Below are 20,874 nucleotides of genomic sequence, written 5' to 3'. Positions count from 1 at the left end.
GTCAAGGTAGATCCACTCCCACAAACTTATGTATTAGTTATAGCCACTATATATCATGGAGATCAGGTATACCAGAATATATCCACAACTGGGTAGAAAATCATGCAAAGATCATTTCTGCTTTGATAGGATAGATCAGGCGCCATAGACCTGATTTGAGCCTCTGCCTCCACCTGATTACTATATGGTGACACATACACAAGACGCTGGGTTTCAAATCAGGTATTGCATTGTGGCTGTTAACCCCTACAAGGATGCCTGGGTTTTGTTTTTTTTGTTTTTTTTGCACTACTGCTATATCACGTAAATCTGTGTATTATTGATCTTTGCTTGATTTTCTACCCTGTTGTGGATATATTCTGGTATACCTGATCTCCAAGAAATGTGGTGGCTATAACTACTACATAAGTTTAGTGGATCTACCTGGACCCATGTTATAATCATGATCATTTGAACAATCATGTAATTTGTTACTTTGTGATTCTTGGACATGGTCTTTTCCTATGATCCCTGTTTTTAATTGTTTTCAGTATGTCAGTGTACATTAATAAACTTTGTATTTTGATATAATCAATTTGAATGTGTGCACATCCAATTTTGAATTGTTTCTTTCCTCTCTCTTTGCCATTTATGATTATTTCAATGCAGGATCTAGCATCCGCTAATAATTGATATACTTAGTGACTGGTGTATGGTGCACCCCTCCCCATTTATATATGTGCCCCATATGCTTCGCGGCCCAAAAAAACCTTGCGGGGATTGCCTGCCATGCACCAGCAATCCCCGCATGGTTTTTTTTTGGTGTCTAACAACCGTGAAACATGCGGGGTGGGGACTCGAGCATGTCACTCGAGCACCTGCAATACATGGTGCATACCTGGGTACCCGATGCAAACTCAAGTAGCGAACACTTGCGATCAAGACTAATGACAACTTATTCAATATGATGACTTAATGTTATCAATTTCTGTGTCGTACCTCTGGGTTCAAAATGTTCACTATACCCCTTGATAAAATCCTTGAGGGGTCTGGTTTCCAAAATGGGGTCACTTGTGGGGGGTTTCCACTATTTAGGCACATCAGGGGCATCCACTCTCAATTCCAGCCAATTTTGCATTCAAAAAGTCACACAGTGCTCCTTCCCTTCTGAACCATGCCATGTGCCCAAACAGTGTATTTTTCCCATATATGGGGTATCTGTGTACTCAGGAGAAATTGAAAAAAAGTTTTTGGGGTCCATTTTCTCCTCTTACTGTTGTGAATATAAAAAATTTGGGGTTAAAACATAATTTTTGTGGAAAAAGTTTGATTTTTTTTATTTTCACGCTCCATGTTATAAATACGGAGCACCTCGGGGATCAGGGTGCTCACCACACATCTAGATAAGTTCCCTGAGGGATCTAGTGTCCAAAATGGTGTCACTTGTGGGGAGATTCCACTGTTTAGGCACATTAGGGGCTCTCCAAATGCAACATGGCGTCCGCTAATTATTCAAGCAAATTTTACATTCAAAAAGTCAAATGGCGCTTCTTCCCTTTCGAGCCATGCCGTGCACCCAAACAGTGGTTTGCCCCCACATATGAGGTATTGGCATGCTCAGAAGAAATTGCACAACAAATTTTGCAGTCCATTTTTTTCTGTTACCCTTACAAAAGTAAAAAAATTGGGGTCTAAAGTAACATTTTTGTGAAAAAAGTTAAATGTTCATTTTTTACTTCCACATTCCAAAAATTCCTGTGAAGCACCTGAAGGGTTAATAAACTTCATGAATGTGGTTTTGAGCACCTTGAGGGGTGCATTTTTTCGAATGGTGTCACTTTTGGGTATTTTCTGTCATAAAGGCCCCTCAAAGGCATGTCAAATGTGACGTGGTCCATAAAAAAATGGTTTTGTAAATTTTGTTGAAAAAATGAGAAATTGCTGGTCATCTTTTAACCCTTATAACTCCCTAACCCCCAAAAATTGGTTCCAAAATTGTGCTGATATAAAGTAGACATGTGGGAAATGTTATTTATTAAATATTTTGTGTGACATACAGTACAGACCAAAAGTTTGGACACACCTTCTCATTTAAAGATTTTTCTGTATTTTCATGACTATGAAAATTGTACATTCACACTGAATGCATCAAAACTATGAATTAACAAATGTGCAATTATATACTTAACAAAAAAGTGTGAAACAACTGAAAATATGTCTTATATTCTAGGTTCTTCAAAGTAGCCACATTTTGCTTTGATGACTGCTTTGCACACTCTTGGCATTCTCTTGATGAGCTTCAAGAGGTAGTCACCCGAAATGGTTTTCACTTCACAGGTGGGCCCTGTCAGGTTTAATAAGTGGGATTTCTTGCCTTATTAATGGGGTTGGGACCATTATTTGTGTTGTGCAGAAGTCTGGTGGATAGTCCTACTGAATAGACTGTTAGAATTTGTATTATGGCAAGAAAAAAGCAGCTAAGTAAAGAAAAACGAGTGGCCATCATTACTTTAAGAAATGAAGGTCAGTCAGTGCGAAAAATTGGGAAAACTTTGAAAGTGTCCCCAAGTGCAGTTTCAAAAACCATCAAGCGCTACAAAGAAACTGGCTCACATGAAGACCACCCCAGGAAAAGAAGAGCAAGAGTCACCTCTGCTTCTGAGGATAAGTTTAACTGAGTCACCAGCCTCAGAAATCGCAGGTTAACAGCAGCTCAGATTAGAGACTAGGTCAATGCCACACAGAGTTCTAGCAGCAGATACATCTCTTCAACAACTGTTAAAAGGAGACTTTGTGCAGCAGGCCTTCATGGTAAAATAGCTGCTAGGAAACCACTGCTAAGGACAGGCAACAAGCAGAAGAGACTTGTTTGGGCTAAAGAACACAAGGAATGGACATTAGACCAGTGGAAATCTGTGCTTTGGTCTGATGAGTCCAAATTTGAGATCTTTGGTTTCAACCACCGTGTCTTTGTGCGACGCAGAAAAAGTGAACGGATGGACTCTACATGCCTGGTTCCCACCGTGAAGCATGGAGGAGGAGGTGTGATGGTGTGGGGGTGCTTTGCTGGTGACACTGTTGGGGATTTATTCAAAATTGAAGGCATACTGAACCAGCATGGCTACCACAGCATCTTGCAGCGGCATGCTATTCCATCCGGTTTGCGTTTAGTTGGACCATCATTTATTTTTCAACAGGACAATGACACCAAACACACCTCCAGGCTGTGTAAGGGCTATTTCACCAAGAAGGAGAGTGAGGGGTGCTACGCCAGATGACCTGGCCTCCACAGTCACCAGACCTGAACCCAATCGAGATGGTTTGGGGTGAGCTGGACCGCAGAGTGAAGGCAAAAGAGCCAACAAGTGCTAAGCATCTCTGGGAACTCCTTCAAGATTGTTGGAAGACCATTTCCGGTGACTACCTCTTGAAGCTCATCAAGAGAATGCCAAGAGTGTGCAAAGCAGTCATCAAAGCAAAAAGTGGCTACTTTGAAGAACCTAGAATATAAGACATATTTTCAGTTGTTTCACACTTTTTTGTTAAGTATATAATTCCACATGTGTTAATTCATTGTTTTGATGCCTTCAGTGTGAATGTACAATTTTCATATAGTGTAAACACTCGGCACTCAAGATAATATCTCAAAAACTGAAAAAGATTTTTATTCAATCCGGAGTGTTAGGTAACAACGTTTCGGACAAATAGACCTTCATCAGAACACTCTGCAATAATGAAGTCAACAGAAAAAATAATAAATACATTGAAAATAATATTATTGATATTACAATATTCATATTCCAGTCATGTATATTTTTATCACAGCAAAAATTCATATATCTCAATAGCAGAATGCATGGAATATATTGAAAATACATACAAGGTACAATAACAACGCTGTGAAAGAGTCCAATATAATGCTTTCTATGACTTAAGGAGAGGTAAGCAAAAATAAAATGCAGGAGACATAGGAGAAATAGGAGAAAAAGAAGCGTACCTGTATGATTGAAAGATAGGGGAAAATGTGTGACCCAGTGCCTCACATATATGGAGTTTTTCTGTAAAGTAATAAAGTGCCAGGTAAGCAACCTAAATTACTATCAGCAGCCCCAGAGGATATATGAATTTTTTCTGTGATAAAAATATACATGACTGGAATATGAATATTGTAATATCAATAATATTATTTTCAATGTATTTATTATTTTTTCTGTTGACTTCATTATTGCAGAGTGTTCTGATGAAACATTGTTACCTAACACTCCTGATTGAATAAAAATCTTTTTAAATTTTTGAGATATTATCTTGAGTGCCGAGTGTTTACACTATATATCTACTGGCATTGGACCCTGCTCGTGCACCACCAATAGGACGTGCAGTGATCTATTTCTTCATCTATGTACAATTTTCATAGTCAAGAAAATACAGAAAAATCTTTAAATGAGAAGGTGTGTCCAAACTTTTGGTCTGTACTGTATCTCTCTGATTTAAGGGCATGAAAATTCAAAGTTTGAAAATTGCCGATTTTTTCACAAATAAATGCAAGTCATATCAAAGAAATTTTACCAGTATCATGAAGTACAATATGTCACAAAAAATACAGTCTCAGAATCAGGGGGATCCGTTGAAGCGTTTCATAGTTTTTATCTCATAAAGTGACAGTGGTCAGAATTATAAAAATTGGCCTCATCATTAACGTGCAAATCACCCTCGGAGGTAAAGGGGTTAAAGGAGGCTGATCTTGAAGAATGGAAAAAGATAGATGTTGCATTATGTCGCCAACTTGTTTACTCCATACCTAGAAACTTGCTGCTGTCCTTAAAAATCATGGCGGTCATACAAAACACTAGATGTAGTAATAGTTTTTGATGTGGGCTGTATTCATTTTTCCATCAACTAATTTGAGCAAAACTGAAGATTTTGTAATTAAAGTATTATTATTAGCTTTACTTTCATGTTATGGGTTAATAATAATTATAATTTTTATTTCTATAGTGCCAACATTTTCCGCAACACTTTACATTTCAGAGGGCATTTGTACAGACAATAAAGACATAACAGAATAAACACATAATTCATCCAAAGAGGAGTGAGGGCCCTGCTTGAAAGCTTACAATCTATGAGGAAACAGGAAAGACATGAAAGATAAACGGTAAAAAGTGCTTGCATTTTATGGTCTAGCCATGAATACAATAAATAGGATATTTAAATAACACTGCATGAATCAGTCACCAGCCAGTAGCTGTATAAGTGCAGATACAGAGTGCTTTAAATTGCATGGAGGGTGGTAAACAGATGCTACGAGGGACCAGAATTGGAAGAAAATTGGGGAAGGGCAAAACTGTAATTATTACCTAAGTGAGGTGAGGCAATAGGTCAGTCTAAAGAAGTGCGTTTTTAGGGCCCGCTTAAAGCTGCGGGTATTAGGAAGTAATCAAATTGTCCTGGGTAGTGCATTCCATAGAATAGGTGCATCAAGCAAGAAGTCTTGGAGATAGGAGTGGTAGGTTAGGATTATTGAGGATGTTAGTCTTAGAACATTAGCAGAACGGAGGGCATGGATAGGGTGATAGAGATGAGGGAGGAGATGTAGGGTGGTGCAGAACTGGAGAGCTTTGTGAGTGAGAGTGATAAGTTTATATTAGACTCTGTAGCGGATGGGAAACCAGTGCAATGACTGGCACAGCGTAGAGAAATCGATGTAGCAGTTGGAGACGATTATGATCTTGGCTGCTGCATTCAGTATGGATTGGAGAGGGGAGATTTAAGTAAGAGTGAGACCGATTAGTAGAGTTGCAGTAGTCAAGACAAGAATGAATAAGAGCAAGAGAGTTTTTGCAGAGTCAAAGGTAAGAAAAGGTAGAATTCTAATGATGTTTTTGAGGTTTAGGTGACATGAGCGAGAAAGTGATCGGATGTGGGGAGTTAAGGAAAGATTTGAGTCAAATATAGCACCAAGAGAGAGGTATGGTAGATAAGTAGAAGGTAGTAGGTATGGTAGAACCGCACATGGAAATGGCAACATGGGGTTTGGGAAGGTTAGTGGAGGGAGGAAACAAAAGGAGTTAAGTTTTTGACAAATTCAGTTTTACATATAGGGGGGACATGATGTTAGAGACGGCAGAAAGACAATCACTGGTATTTTGTAGTAATGCAGGGGTGATGTCAGGAGATGATGTATATAATTTGGAGTCATCAGCATATAGATGGTACTGAAAACCGAACTTACTGATGGTTTGTCCAATAGAGGCAGTATATAGGGAGAAGAGGAGCAGACCTAGAACTGAGCCCTGAGGAACCCCGACAGTAAGAGTAAGAGGAGAGGAAGAGGAGCCAGCAAAAGTTACAGTGAAGAGAGGCCAAAGAGGTACAAGGAGAACCAAAGGCGTCAAAAACCGCACGCATACGTGGGAGCCAGGACGCGTCACCGGGGTACACAGACAATTACAATTTTTTAATAATTACAAATGTTAAAAAACATGTATCACAAATAACACACATTACTAAGACATGAAATATTCTTTTAAAAGACGTCAGTCTGAAGGGAAGCATCGTCAACCACCTCCAGACTGATGTTCAGGAAGTCAATACATCTGGTGTCACACTTATAGGTTAGTTTAATATTCAGAGAATTCTCATTCAAACCACCCATAAAAAAAAAAAAGGTTGAGCTCCTCCAGAGTGCCTTGCCAAAAAAACAAAACGTCATCAACATACCTCAGCCAGCACTGCACATGGTCTACGGCTCACGCATCCTCGCCGCCGAAAATGCCCCTCTCTCAATATCCAAGAAACAGGTTAGCGTACAAGGGCACACAAGCTGCACCCATGGAAGTGTGCCTCAAGAGAATGCTCGCTCAGAAGGAAACAATGTTGGGATCCATGGTACCACATGGTCTCAATGAGACCATTAGTTTTTCGCCCCTCTGGTTAGCATCCACCATTTTCCCTTGTTCTTTTATTAGCTTTTCCACCCCCTTTCCTTTTTTTCCCTTTGATGTGATGGTTATGTACCACATATATATTATGTTTTTATTTATACTTTTTTCTTTTCATCTGACAGTGATCTTCTTTCCTTATGGTAGTTGAACTGGAACCTATACATGCCATCCTGGGATTAGGGGGGACCCTGGTATTCCTGCAATAATGTCCTTACTAAAAACAAATTATCCACCTTGAAATACATGTGACCAAGAGGATCTCTCCAATTATTTTCATACACCTGTTTCTTTATATGTTTAATAGGTTTTTTATATGTTGGTCCCAGTGTGGGTGTTATTTTTGAACTTCAGCTCAGTTTCATTTCAGTGATGGTGAAGGGCTCATGCCCGCGCCCTCTGCCTGGCGTCAGTGTTTCCCGGGGTGTCATTCTGTACTGTGCGCGTGGTGATGCAGTTTGTGACGCCTTCACAATGGACGGTGATCCATCCATTTATATACAACTTAGCACATGGTTATTTACCCTGTATTATATTATAAACCAAGTTGATTGCTACTATCCTTGTGTGCTTTTGTTTATATTCAAACCAGCATCATGAACTCTGGTATCATTTTTTTTATTTCACTGATTCTAGTGATGCTGGTTTACTATGTTTTTTGTCCCAAACTGTGACTACCTCATGTTCTACTGCCACCAATTGCTGCGTTCAGCCGTATTTGTATGTTTGTCTCATGTCTTAGTATTGTGTGTTATTTGTGATACGTGTTTTTTAACATTTGTAATTAATAAAAAATTGTTTTAATTTTGAATTAATCTAAGACTCCAGCATCCTCCTTGTGTTCCAATAACTACTTTATGAAGTCTTCCTGGTGAATCAGTTGGGGAAAAATTATCCTGTAATAAATATATATACATAACATATATATTCAAACCCCTTCTTGACATACATATGTCATATGTTGTGTCCTTGCCCTTGGTGCAGGCTCAATAATCAGCTGAGCTCTGCCTGTGGCTGGTAACCTGTTAAATCAAGTTTTCAATCTGTGACAGCGGCATTTAACACACGCTGCCAGGGGGTTGCATCATTCCACGCTCCCAGTGGCTCACCCTTGACATAATCGCAGGGTGCTGATGGGTTGTCATGACAGCCAGGGGTCTGCTGAAGATCTCTGTGACTGTCATTAAGATCCTCCTGTGAAAGCCAGCCTGTAGCTGGTGTTCATAGGAGATCATGATTTTCACTACACATAGCAGTGCTTATGCAGTGATACCTAATAGTACAAGTGATCAGAAGATTGTGGCTTCAAGTCCTCTAACAGGACTAACAAGTACAATAAAAAGTGAAGAAAAAAAGGTTTTAAAAATATGAAAGAATAAAAAAAACAAAAGTTCAAATCACCCCATTTTGCCCCATTTACAATAAAACAATTGATAAAATAAAAAAACACACTTATTTGATATCGCTGCATTCGTAAAAGTCCTATCTATCAAGATATAAAGTAAACTAATCCAATTGGTAAATGATGTAATGAGAAAAAAAATCAAAACGCCAAAATTATGTTTTTTTGGCCGCCACAACATTGCAATAAAATGCAATAAGAGGCAATCAAAACATTGTATCAAACCTAAAATGGTATCAGTAAAAATGTCTGCTCAGGGTGCAAAAAATAAGCCCTCACACAGCACCATATCCCGAAAAATGAAAACGTTACGGTTCTCAAAAAATGGTGACAGAAGGTAAATTTTTCTTTGTACAAATTTTCAAGATTTTTTTTCACTAATAAAATAATAAAAAAAAACTATACATGTTTAGCATCTGCTTACTGGTGGGAACTAACCTGGATACTCATATTGCCAGTCAGTTTTACTATATAGTGAACATGGTAAATAAAAAATCCAAAAAACAATTGTGGAATTGCACTTTTTTTCCCCCAATTTCAACACACTATAAAATTATTATTATTTATTATTATAGCGCCATTTATTTCATGGCACTTTACATGTTAAAAAGGGGTATACATAGCAGAAACACACAATAATCTTGAACAAAACAAGTCAGCGACTGGTACAGGAGGAGAGAGGACCCTGCCCGCTAGGGCTCACAATCTACAAGGGATGGGCGATGGTACAGTAAGTGAGGGTAGAACTGGTTGGGCAGCGGTATGGTGGAGCGGTGGTTACTGCAGGTTGTAGGCTTGTCGGAAAAGGTGAGTCTTCAGGTTCCTTTTGAAGGTTTAAACGGTAGACGAGAGTCTGATGTTGGGGTAGAAAGTTCCAGAGTAGGGGGGATGCATGGGAGAAATCTTGTACGCGATTGTGGGAAGAGGAGATAAGAGGGGAGTAGAGAAGGAGATCTTGTGAAGATCAGAGGTTGTGAGTAGGTAGGTACCGGGAGACTAGGTCACAGATGTATGGTGGAGACAGGTTGTGGATGGCTTTGTATGCCAGGGTTAGGGTCTTGAACTTGAGTCTCTGGGCAATGGGAAGCCAGTGAAGTGATTGACAGAGGGGAGAGGCCAGGGAGTAGTGGGGGGACAGGTGGATTAGTCGGGCAGCGGAGTTTAGGATAGATTGGAGGGGTCCAAGAGTGTTAGAAGGGAGGCCACAGAGCAGGAGGCCACAGTAGTCGAGACGAGAGATGATGAGGGCATGCACTAGTGTTTTTGCAGAGTCTTTGCTGAGGAATGTGCGGATCTGGGAGATATTTTTGAGTTGGAGTTGGCAGGAAGTGGAAAGGGCTTGGATATGTGGTTTGAATGAGAGATTAGAGTTCAGGGTTACCCCGAGGCAGCGAGCTTGTGGGACTGGGCAGAGTGGGTAGCCATTAACTTTGATGGATGAGTCAGATGGGGGGGTTGAGTGAGGTGGGGGAAAGATGATGAATTCAGTTTTATCCATGTTAAGTTTTAGAAATCTAGCAGAGAAGGATGAAATAGTGGACAGACATTGTGGGATTCTGGTTAGTAAGGAGTTGATATTGGGTCCAGAGAGGTAGATCTGTGGGTCATCAGCATAGAGGTGATACTAAAAGCCAGGAGACTCTATGAGCTGTCCCAGTTTTGTTCCAGTAGTTTTGAGGCATAGGGGAGAAGTGATATGGGGCAATAGCTAGTCAGAGAGGATGGGTCAAGGGAGGGCTTTTTGAGGATGGGTGTGATTGAGGCATGTTTGAAACATGAGGGGAATATGCCGGTTGTTAGTGACAGGTTGAAGAGGTGGGTTAGGGTTGGGATGAAGACTGTGGTAAGATTAGGGATGAGGTGGGACGGGATTGGGTGAAGTTTGCAAGTGGTGAGGTGTGATTTGGAGAGTAAAGAGGAAACTTGATCTTCTGTAATGGTGAAGAAGTTGGTTTTGGAGGAGGAAGGTTGAGTAGATGTGAGGAGGGGCTGTGGGGACTTTAGGCAAAAGCCTTGTCTGATGGTGTCAATCTTCTGCTTGAAGAATGAGGCAAACTCTTTGGCTGAGATGAGAGCAGAGGTAGGAGGCGCAGGGGGACAGAGGAGAGAATTGAAAGTGTTGAATAGCTGTTTGGGGTTGTGAGACAGAGAGGGTATGAGAGATGAGAAGTATGTTTTCCCGCTGTGAGTGTGGACTTGAAAATAGTGAGGGATTGTTTGAATGCGATGAAGTGCTTGTTGGAGTGGGATCTTTTCCATCTCCGCTCAGCAACCCTGGAAGCCCTTCACAGTTCTTTAGTCAGGTTAGTGTGCCAGGGTTGCCTGTTGAGTGTGCGAGCTTTGGTATGTGTGAGAGGGGTGACTGAATCGAGAGCTGCAGCTGTTGTGGTGTTATATAAAGCAGCAGCAACATCTGCGTCATGTAAGAAATTTATGCCTGTAAGAGGGAGAAGGGATTCAGAGAGTTAGTGTAGGTCAAGGTGTTTGAGATTTCTGCGAGGGTGTGCCAGTTTGTAACGTGGGGATTGTGGACCTGGAGAGGAGAGGGCAGAGAATGTAAGTAGGTTGTGGTCAGAAAGAGGGAGAGTTGAGTTAGAGAGGTTAGATAGGGAACAGAGGCAGATGAAGATGAGGTCCAGTGTGTGGCCATCTTTGTGAGTGGCTGCAACAGACCATTGAGCAAGGCCGAAAGAGGAAGTGAGGGATAGGAGATTAGAGACAGATGAGTGGGAAGTGTCAATGGGGATGTTGAAGTCGCCAATGATGATAGTGGGGATGTCGGTGGAAAGGAAGTGAAGCAGCCAGGTGGTGAAATGATCGAAGAAAGTGGTGGCCCTGGGGGCGGTAAAGGACAGCCGGTTGGAGGGGGAGTAGATGCGCACACAGTACACCTCAAAAGAAGGGAGAGTAACGGAGAGCGGTAGTGGGATTTGGGTTAAGGCGCAGGTGTCTGACAGGAGAAAACTTACGCCTCCACCATGTTTGCCACTGAGGAGGGGGGTGTAGTAAGGTGGAATCTGCCATGCGAAAGTGCAGCTGGAAAGGCATTGTCAGAGGGGGTGAGCCAGGATTCGGTGATGGTGAGGACGGAAAGTTTGATAGTAATGAAAAGATCATGAATGTAGGAAAGTTTGTTGCTGACAGAGCGAACGTTCCATAGAGCACCTGTTAGTGCAACTGGGGAAGCGGGGGCTGGGTGGATGGGTTGAGGTTAGAAAGGTTGCGAGAGTTTGTGGTAGATCGTGGATAGGAGGTAGAAGTGACTGTGGGGATACGGTGAGGAGGACCAGGATTCGAAGAGATATCGCCGGCAGTCAGGAGGAGCAGAGAAAGTGTCAGCAGGTGGGAGAAGGAGAGGGCATGAGGTGGTTGTCTGTGTTTGGACACACAGGATTGAATGTTGAGGAATAATTCTGAGGTGGAGGTGAGATGGATGGGGAGGATGGAGGGAGAGATGAAGAGTCCATTACTAGGTGTGGGGATTATTAAAATAGATAATAAATAACATTTCCCACATATCTAGTTTACATCAGCGCAATTTTTGAAATATAATGTTTTAAGTTATACGTTTTTTTAAGTTAGAAGGGTTAAAAGTTAACCAGCGATTTCTCATTTTTTCAACAAAATTTAGAAAACCATTTTTTTTAAGGAACAGCATGACAATTGAAGTCACTTTGAAGGGTCTATATGACAGAAAATAAACATTTAACTTTTTTTCACAAAAATGTTACTTCAGACCCAATTGTTTTTTACTTTCAGGGGTAACAGGAAAAAATGGACCCTAAAATGTGTTGTGTAATTTCTTCTGAGCACGCTGATACCCCATATGTGGGGGCAAACCACAGTTTGGGCGCACAGCAATGGCATGGAAAAGAATGCCATTTCACGTTTTGATTGTAAAATTTGCTGGAATAATTAGCAGAAGCCATGTCGCGCATGGAGAGCCGCTGATGTGCCTAAATATTGGAAACTCCCTACAAGTGACACCATTTTGGAAACTAGACCCCTCATGGAATTTCTCTAGATGTATGGTGAGCACCTTGAACCCCCAGGTGCTTCACAGAAGTTTATAAAATAGAGCTGTGAAAAAAAATCAAATTTTTCCCACAAAAATGTTCTTTTAGCCCCAATTGTTTTATTTTCACAAGAGTAACAGGAGAAAATGGACCCCACAATTTGTTGTGGAATTTCTCTTGAGGTTGCAGATATCCCATATGTAGGGGAAAACTACTGTTTTGGCACACAGCAGGGCTCAGAAAGGAAGCAGTGACGTTTTGGAACGCTGACTTCAATGAAATGGTCTGTGGGTGTCATGTTGCGTTCGGTGAGCCCCTTACGTGACTAAACAGTGGAAAACATCCACAAGTGACCCATTTTAGGAACTAGACCCTTCAAGGAATTTATCTAGATGTGTGGTGAACACCTTGTACCCACAAGTGCTTCACAAAATTTTACAACGTTGATCCGTGAAAATGAAGAATGTATATTTTTCCCACAAAAACGTCATTTTAGACCTAAATTTTTTCATTTTCACACTGGTAAATGGGTAAAAATGGCATCAATATTTGTCTCACAATTTCTTCTGAATGTAGACACACCCATATGTGGCTGTACAGTACTGCTTAGCCATACGGCCAGACTTGGGAGGGACGGAGCACTATTTGCTTCCTGGAGTGCTGATTTTCCTAGAATAGTACGTGGACTCCATATACAGAGCCCCTAAGTGCTAGAATAGCAGAATCCCCCCTCAGGTGACCCCATTTTGAAAATGAACCCCTTTGGGAATTTATTTACACGTGTAGTGACGATTTTGACTCCATGGGTGTTGTCCAGAAACAAGCAGCAGTGGATGTTGCAGAGTGAAAATTTCAAACTGCTGTTGTAGTGAACAGTACATTATAGAGACCGGTACGTTGTAGTGCCCAGCTCATGCTGCTGGAGGCATGCACCCGTAAATTAGTTGGGATCTCATCACTACAGAAATGCCAAACATGTGGCTGCTAAATGTGGTTTAGGCTCACTGGTGATCGGAAGGGAGGGGGGCATTTGGATTTGGGAGTGCAGAATTTTCTGAATTTCTTTTATAGGGAGAGGAGCCATTTGGCTTTTCCAGTGCCTTTGTACTACCAGTAACGTGGAAGCCCCCTATATTTCCGATAACAGTTGATGGACCTGAGTGGGGGCTTTTTTTATTCGTGGATTGAGTTGACGCTTTTATTGGGAACATTTTACATAACATTTTGGATCACATTTATCCTCCGCTCTATGCTGGGCACTTACTTTGGGGTTTCCATCTAGATCTCTCAGTGACATGATTCACATGTAACCCCTGACGGATCCATTCGCTATACTGAGGCAGCAGAGTTACTCTGGATTCCGTCTAGCCTTTGTCCAGCGTTGTCCTTCTATTTTTTTTTTACTCCATTCCTCGTGCGGTATAAGTGATTAGACTACTTTATTCTTCGGGTCAGTGGGAGTACAGTGATACCGTATTTATAGTGGGTTTTTATGTTTGTCAGCAGTCACACACTAAGGGCTCTTTCACACGTCCTGATATTTCCGGTACTGGAAAAAACAGTACCAGAGATATCCATGTCTGTATGTACCTGTGTGGCATATGTGTGGCAACCATGTGACGCCCATGTGCCGCATCAGGATCGCCTGTACCAGCGCCTGGGAATCAGCGGTACAGTTTGCGCTGTTCTCAAGCACCTGGTGCTGGAGGCATCTGTCATCATTGTTCCCTGCTGGCATTAAGATCAGTGTGAGCAAGGGACAATGTTGAGAGTAGTATTCTTCCCCTGCTGTGTCCAGCAAGTGTAAAAAAAGGCATAAAATAAAAAACATTATACTCATATTTACATCTAATTCCCTGAAGCCATTTATTCTTAATTTTACACTTGCTGGACACAGCGGGGGCAGAATACAACTCACAACATTGTGCCTTGCTTGTGCTGATCTCAGCACCAGCAGTAGACAATGATGAGAGCTGCCTCCATCACTCGGCACTTGGGAACAGCGCGAACTGTACCACTGATTCCCAGGCGCCGATACATCTCACAGTGATGACACACAGATAAAATCCATGTGTCATCAGTGTCCACGTATGGGTGATGTTTTGCAGCCCGTGCTGCGGGTAAAAACGGACATGTCAGCGTATTTTGCCCACAGACACACGGTCAGTGAAAACACACTGACATGTGCGCTGACCCATTCATTTGAATGGGTCTACATATATAAGTGTCTCCAGTAAGTGTGAAAACGGTCACCACACGTACTGGAAATACTGATGTGTGAAAGAGCCCTAAAATACATTTTTTTTTGTTGCAAAAACTAGTTTTTGCATCCCCAGATTTTGATAGCTATAATTTTTCCATCTTTCGGCCGACAGAGTGATGTGAGGGCTTGTGAGGGCTTGTTTTTTGCAGGAGGAGTTGATGATTTTATTGGTATCATTTTCAGGCAATTGAGGAATTTTTTTTTGTAGTTTCGCGTATGGTAAAATTGATAAGGCAGCTTTATTCTTCAGGTCAGTACGATTACAGCAATACCACATTTATATATTTTTTTTTACGTTTTGGCGCTTTTATGCAATTAAAACTATTTTATAGAAAAAATAATTAGTTTTGTATCACTTTATTCTGAGATCTATAACTTTTTTCTTTTTCCGCTGATGGAGCTGTATGGCAGCTTGTTTTTTGAGGGACAAGATGATATTTTCAGCGGTACTATTTTTATTTACATGTGTCTTTTTGATCATGTTTTATTGCACTTTTTGTTCAGCAGTATAATGATAAAGCATCGTTTTTTGCTTTGTTTTTTATTTTTTACGGTGTTCAATAAAGGGATTAACTAGTAAATATTTGCACTTTTATTGTTTTTTTTTTTCATAAAAATATTTATTTATGGGTACAATATATATTTTATTTTTTTATTATTTTATTATTATTACTTTTTTTAAATATGTTTACAATTTTTTTCACTTTTTTCTTACTTTTTTACTTTGTCCCACTATGGGACTTTCACTTTTTGCAGGCTGATCGCTTGTATAGCATAGGGATGCAGAAGCATTCTTATGTTATGCAAACTGTCAGAACTGAACTGATTGACAAACTTGTTAGATCATGCTCTGAGCATGATCTTTGACGTGTGCTAGCTCTGGTGACCCGGCTGTCGTCATGGCGACATCGGGTCACCATAGAAACTATCGGCTCCTTGCGCTGACATCGAGGGGGCGCTGATCCAAGTGAAGAGGTTGCTTCCTCCCTCTGCCTGCTGTGTAAATGTTGCAATCAATTTCACGTGGGCTTTTTGATTTCAAGGGTTTTTTGTCCCTCTGCTTGCACATTAAATGATGCGATCGCAGCATTTCGGGGGTTTAAGTGCCCGGAGCGGTGTGGGACCACTCCTGGCACCGAGTGCCGGGTGTCAGCTGTTAGAATTGGCTGTCACCCGGGGGCGATCGCCATGACGTATCCATACATCCAAGGTCGGTAAGTACCAGGCGACCTGGACGTATGTATATGTCTGAGATCGTGAAGGGGTTAAACATTCTGCCTCATCCATGGTCAGCATATATCAGACACTGGATGTATGATTTCAACCATTTATGCTTGACTCTGAAATACTGAGGCTTTTCAGAGAAAACATAGTTTAATAGCAGCCGGGCACTAGGACAAACGAGAAACTAGTCAGACAGGCAGGTCCCTACCAGCTTGCCCTTGAGCGATAGATCTCTCCCTATACATGTATGCAGGGAGAGACCTGTCACTCCAGGGCAACGGGTGGGGAAAAGCCTGTCTGACTAGTTTCCCGTGCAGCTCAGTCCGCACTAGAGGTGAAGGAAGATGAAGAAATGGAAAGTGGAGGGTGGCAGTGACCGTGTTCAGCCAGTGGAACCTGCAGTAGTACCAGAAGTTATTTAGCCATCATAAGATGGACCACTGGCCAGAAGAAACTTTGGGGCAAAAGAACAGTGTATAGAGAGGGTATCTGACTACTACACTGACCTGTTCCCAGAATACTTCCTGAACAATATAAACTAGTCTATAAAGAGTTGCACTTTGTAACCCGGCAAGCTTTTATCTCCTGCAAGTTTACTGTTGTAATGTGTCTGTTATAAAGCAATTGTAGTTATTAATGAGCTGAGACACTACCCATGTTAATAGGATTTTGACTGGAATTGTATGTGCCACTGTTTGCCCTGGGGCTATTTTCTTTGTTGCCCTTCAGAAAAACGACATGCATGTTGCACAATTATCCAATTTTTCTCCACATGAGTCTTCTTGATGACCACACCCAGTTTGCTAAAAGACTAGATTATATACTGGAAAAACTGGGCTGTTTCTCACTAACAGAGAGGCACAGGAACAAAAAATAAGCAATGCCAGATTCAAGAGAACAGAGGCCTTATATATTGGAAAATGTTAAAATGGGTTACCACTTTACATCACCATTTTAAACTGAGATCATACAAAACACATGAATTCTTGGTCAGGGCTAGGGATATTTTAACAATAATAAATTTTAATGGTAACAAGAAAAGTTAAATATTAATAATACATATTCACAGTCTTTATCCCCTTCTTTCCCCTTTCCCTTAATAATGGTTTATGGTAAAATACATTTCATGTTTACCGTCATTTCCATGAAACCACAGTAACTTCTGATGTATTGCTGAAGCTCATCACTAGTTTTGTTGCTCTGGAGAAATGTACACCTTTAGAAAAATATATTGGTTATCATTTTTCAAAATTTAGTTAACAATTTAGAAACATGCAAAACTAAATGTTCATTATGTTAAAAGGATCTGGCACCATGTTTTTGCTATTTAATCTGAGAGCAGCTTAATATTGGGGAAGTAATGCTGATTCTGACGATGTATCACTTAGTTTACTGAATGCAGCAGTTGTGACACAGAGTTTTTAGATGTAGCAGAGCTGAGAAAGCTAATCCCACTGACACTAGGTTCTCTATGTACATTGTCTATTGACAATGAGCTGCTTATTACAGGTAGGGGCGTGGTCAAAACATGGCGCACATGAGCTGTCACTGCTGTAGTCCAGCAGTGATTATCTCCTAGTTATAAAACTTTCATTGTAAATAAACAACAGGACACAGCCAAAAAAGTGACACCGCTGAATTCAGTGTCTCAGCTGCAATATCATGCTGTCCTCAGATTTCATAGAAAAAACCTGCTGACAGACTCCCTTCAACATATTTCATACGTATAAACATATAGAATCACTCCATAATGTACAACCCCTGGCAAAAATTATGGAATCACCGGGCTCGGAGGATGTTCATTCAGTTGTTTAATGTTGTTAAAAAAAAAGCAGATCACAGACATGGCACAAAACTAAAGTCATTTCAAATGGCAACTTTAGGGCTTTAAGAAACACTAAAAGAAATCAAGATAAAAATGTGGTACTCAGTAAGGGTAATTTTTTTCAGACCAAGCAGAGGGAAAAAATTGTGGAATCAATCAATTCTGAGGAAAAAATTATGGAATCATGAAAAACAAACACAGAAAAGAACACTCCAATAGATCACTAGTATTGTGTTGCACCACCTCTGGCTTTAATAACAGCTTGCAGTCTCTGAGACATGGACTTATTGAGTAACAAACAGTACTCTTCATCAATCTGGCTCCAACTTTCTCTGATTGCTGTTGCCAGATCAGCTTTGCAGGTTGGAGCCTTGTCATGGACCATTTTCTTCAACTTCCACCAAAGATTTTCAGTTGGATTGTTATCCGGACTATTTGCAGGCCATGACATTGACCTTATGTGTCTTCTTTCAAGGAATGTTTTCACAGTTTTTGCTCTATGGCAGGATGCATTATCATCTTGAAAAATGTCATCATCCCCAAACATCCTTTCAATTGATGGGATAAGAAAACAGTCCAAAATATCAATGTAAACTTGAGCATTTATTGAAGATGTAATGACAGCCATCTCCCCAGTGCCTTTCCCTGACATGCAGCCCCATATCATCAATGTCTGTGGAAATTTGCATGTTCTCTTCATGCAGTCATCTTTATAAATCTCATTGGAACGGCACCAAACAAAAGTTCCAGCATCATCACCTTGCCCAATGCAGATTTGCGATTCATCACTGAATATGACTTTCATCCAGTCACCCACAGTCCACGATTGCTTTTCCTTAGCCCATTGTAACCTTGTTTTTTTCTGTTTAGGTGTTAATGATGGCTTTTGTTTCGCTTTTCTGTATGTAAATCCCATTTCCTTTAGGCGGTTTCTTACAGTTCGGTCACAGACATTGACTCCAGTTTCCTCCCATTCATTCCTCATTTGTTTTGTTGTGCATTTCCTGTTTTGGAGACATATTGCTTTAAGTTTCCGGTCTTGACTCTTTGATGTCTTCCTTGATCTACCAGTATGTTTGCCTTTAACAACCTTCCCATGTTGTTTGTATTTGGTCCAGATTTTAGACACAGCTGACTGTGAACAACCAACATCTTTTGCAACATTGTGTGATGATTTACCTTCTTTTAAGAGTTTGATATTCTCTCCTTTGTTTCCATTGACATCTCTAATGGTGGAGCCATGATTCATGTGAGTCCACTTGGTGTAACAGCTCTCCAAGGTGTGATCACTCCTTTTTAGATTCAGACTAACGAGCAGATCTAATTTGATGCAAGTGTTAGTTTTGGAAATGAAAAAATTACAGGGTGATTCCATAATTTTTTCCGCAGAATTGAGTGATTCCATATTTTTTTCCCTCTGCTTGGTCTGAAAACAATTACCCTTACTGAGTACCACATTTTTTATCTTGATTTCTTTTATTGTTTCTTAAAGCCCTAAAGTTGCCATTTGAAATGACTTTAGTTTTGTGCTATGTCTGTGATCTGCTTTTTTTTCAGCAACATTAAACAACTAAATGAACATCCTCCGAGCCCGGTGATTCCATAATTTTTGCCAGGGGTTGTATGGTCTATAGCAGGTGAGGCAAAAAGAACCATATAACACTTGAGAAAAATCATCTTCCCCAGTTTGCTTATTATACAGCAAAGGAAATATATAGCAATATATAAAGTTACAGCATCAGTATAATATGTGATATGAAACCATACTCAGGAAACCATTTTGCATGTTCTTTCCAAGGATCATCATTTTCTTCCCAGTTTCCTAAACATCCACCACAGGAGAAGCACTGCACATTGTCTCTTGTTCCTGTGTTAAATAATATAGCATAGGTAAGAACATTCCCGAATTAAAGGGGTATTCCCATCTCCAAGATCCTATCCCATTATATAGTAGGTGTAATAATAGTAATATTAGCATAAAAAACTCAATAAAGTCAGGTTATATTGGACAATATTCAAACTGGTGAACACCACCAATTAGATAGTAAATCATAAGGGAAGGGGAGAGGAAGGAAAAGAATGTGAATAAATATAAAATGTAACTTTTATTATTAATCTAAAATCTGAATGAATTCATATATATAAAATCATATTATTCCATACATCCTATGTGGATGTACATAGGGTCGGTACTAATGAATTATATACTCGGACCCTGTAAATCCTGGATTGTATGAGACAGCCAATAAAATTATGTGGTTCCACCACCAATATCCCTTAAAATTAAAATGTGGGGAAACATATCCTTCCAATGCCCTAATTATGCTCGTCCCTCGATATATCCAAAGTCAGCAGAATAATATAGGAAAATATGCGGATCCCCGCTACATTCTACATAACCAGGTTGATAAATCACCTGTGAGTCACTGTGCAGTATGACAACTTATCATGTTGTCAATAATGTATAAACTGCCAGATCGTAAGTAAAGGTCGCTTTTATATTACAAGCGACCATGTGAATAAGTCAAGTGGGATCACCATAAGAGTCCCCGCAAGAGGATTCTCCTTAACTGACTGGACCAAGTCTGGATGTAATTATACCCCCGTTATGTAAATTATGCGGGACTGTTAATCTCGACCTCCACTCAGTATCAAAGAGCAGGCAGCGCCCTACCATGTGCGGCTGAACATAAGGCTGCACTTTAGCTCCTGTCACCGGCAATGTAGTCCTTAGAAAAAGCCGGTACCCTCGGCGAAACGCGCGTCAGGGACGTCCATGTCCTGTGAATTGATATGTCAGCCAAAATCCTAATGTCCAGTCCCCACTTGTCGGCCATGCCTCTGATACATATGGTGTTGCAGTGTCTCATTGGAGCCTAATAGCTCCAGGTTACACAGACCGTGTGCGTACCACGTGCACGCGGTCAGTGTTTGAGACTACATTGCCGGTGTCAGGAGCTAAAGTGCAGCCCTATGTTCAGCCGCACATGGTAGGGCGCTGCCTGCTCTTTGATACCGAGCGGAGGTCGAGATTCACGGTCCCGCATAATTTACATAACGGGGGTATAATTACATCCGCACTTGGTCCAGTCAATAATGTATAAACTGCCAGATCGTAAGTAAAGGTCGCTTTTATATTACAAGCGACCATGTGAATAAGTCAAGCGGGATCACCATAAGAGTCCCCGCAAGAGGATTCTCCTTAACTGACTGGACCAAGTGCGGAT

At 40.7% G+C, this 20,874-nt stretch overlaps 1 protein-coding gene across 1 annotated transcript in view; it reads right to left on the bottom strand.

The window, feature by feature from the left end:
* LOC141265858 (baculoviral IAP repeat-containing protein 1-like) overlaps positions 1–20,874 on the bottom strand; it is a 132,016-nt gene that overhangs the window by 13,735 nt on the left and 97,407 nt on the right. Inside the window, exons 3-4 of the mRNA XM_073679493.1 lie at positions 19,415–19,514; positions 16,957–17,038 (exon numbers count right to left, since the gene is read on the bottom strand). Of these exons, the coding sequence (XP_073535594.1) occupies positions 16,957–17,038; positions 19,415–19,514 (182 nt within the window). The remainder of the gene's footprint in view (positions 1–16,956; positions 17,039–19,414; positions 19,515–20,874) is intronic.

This window comes from Phyllobates terribilis, unplaced genomic scaffold, assembly GCF_046119375.1.
Source record: "Phyllobates terribilis strain yellow unplaced genomic scaffold, ASM4611937v1 Scaffold_1__5_contigs__length_1240528914, whole genome shotgun sequence".
Classification (NCBI taxonomy): Eukaryota; Metazoa; Chordata; class Amphibia; order Anura; family Dendrobatidae; genus Phyllobates; species Phyllobates terribilis.
The sequence above is the reverse complement of the archived record's forward strand: the minus strand, read 5'-3'. Positions and strand labels throughout refer to the sequence as shown.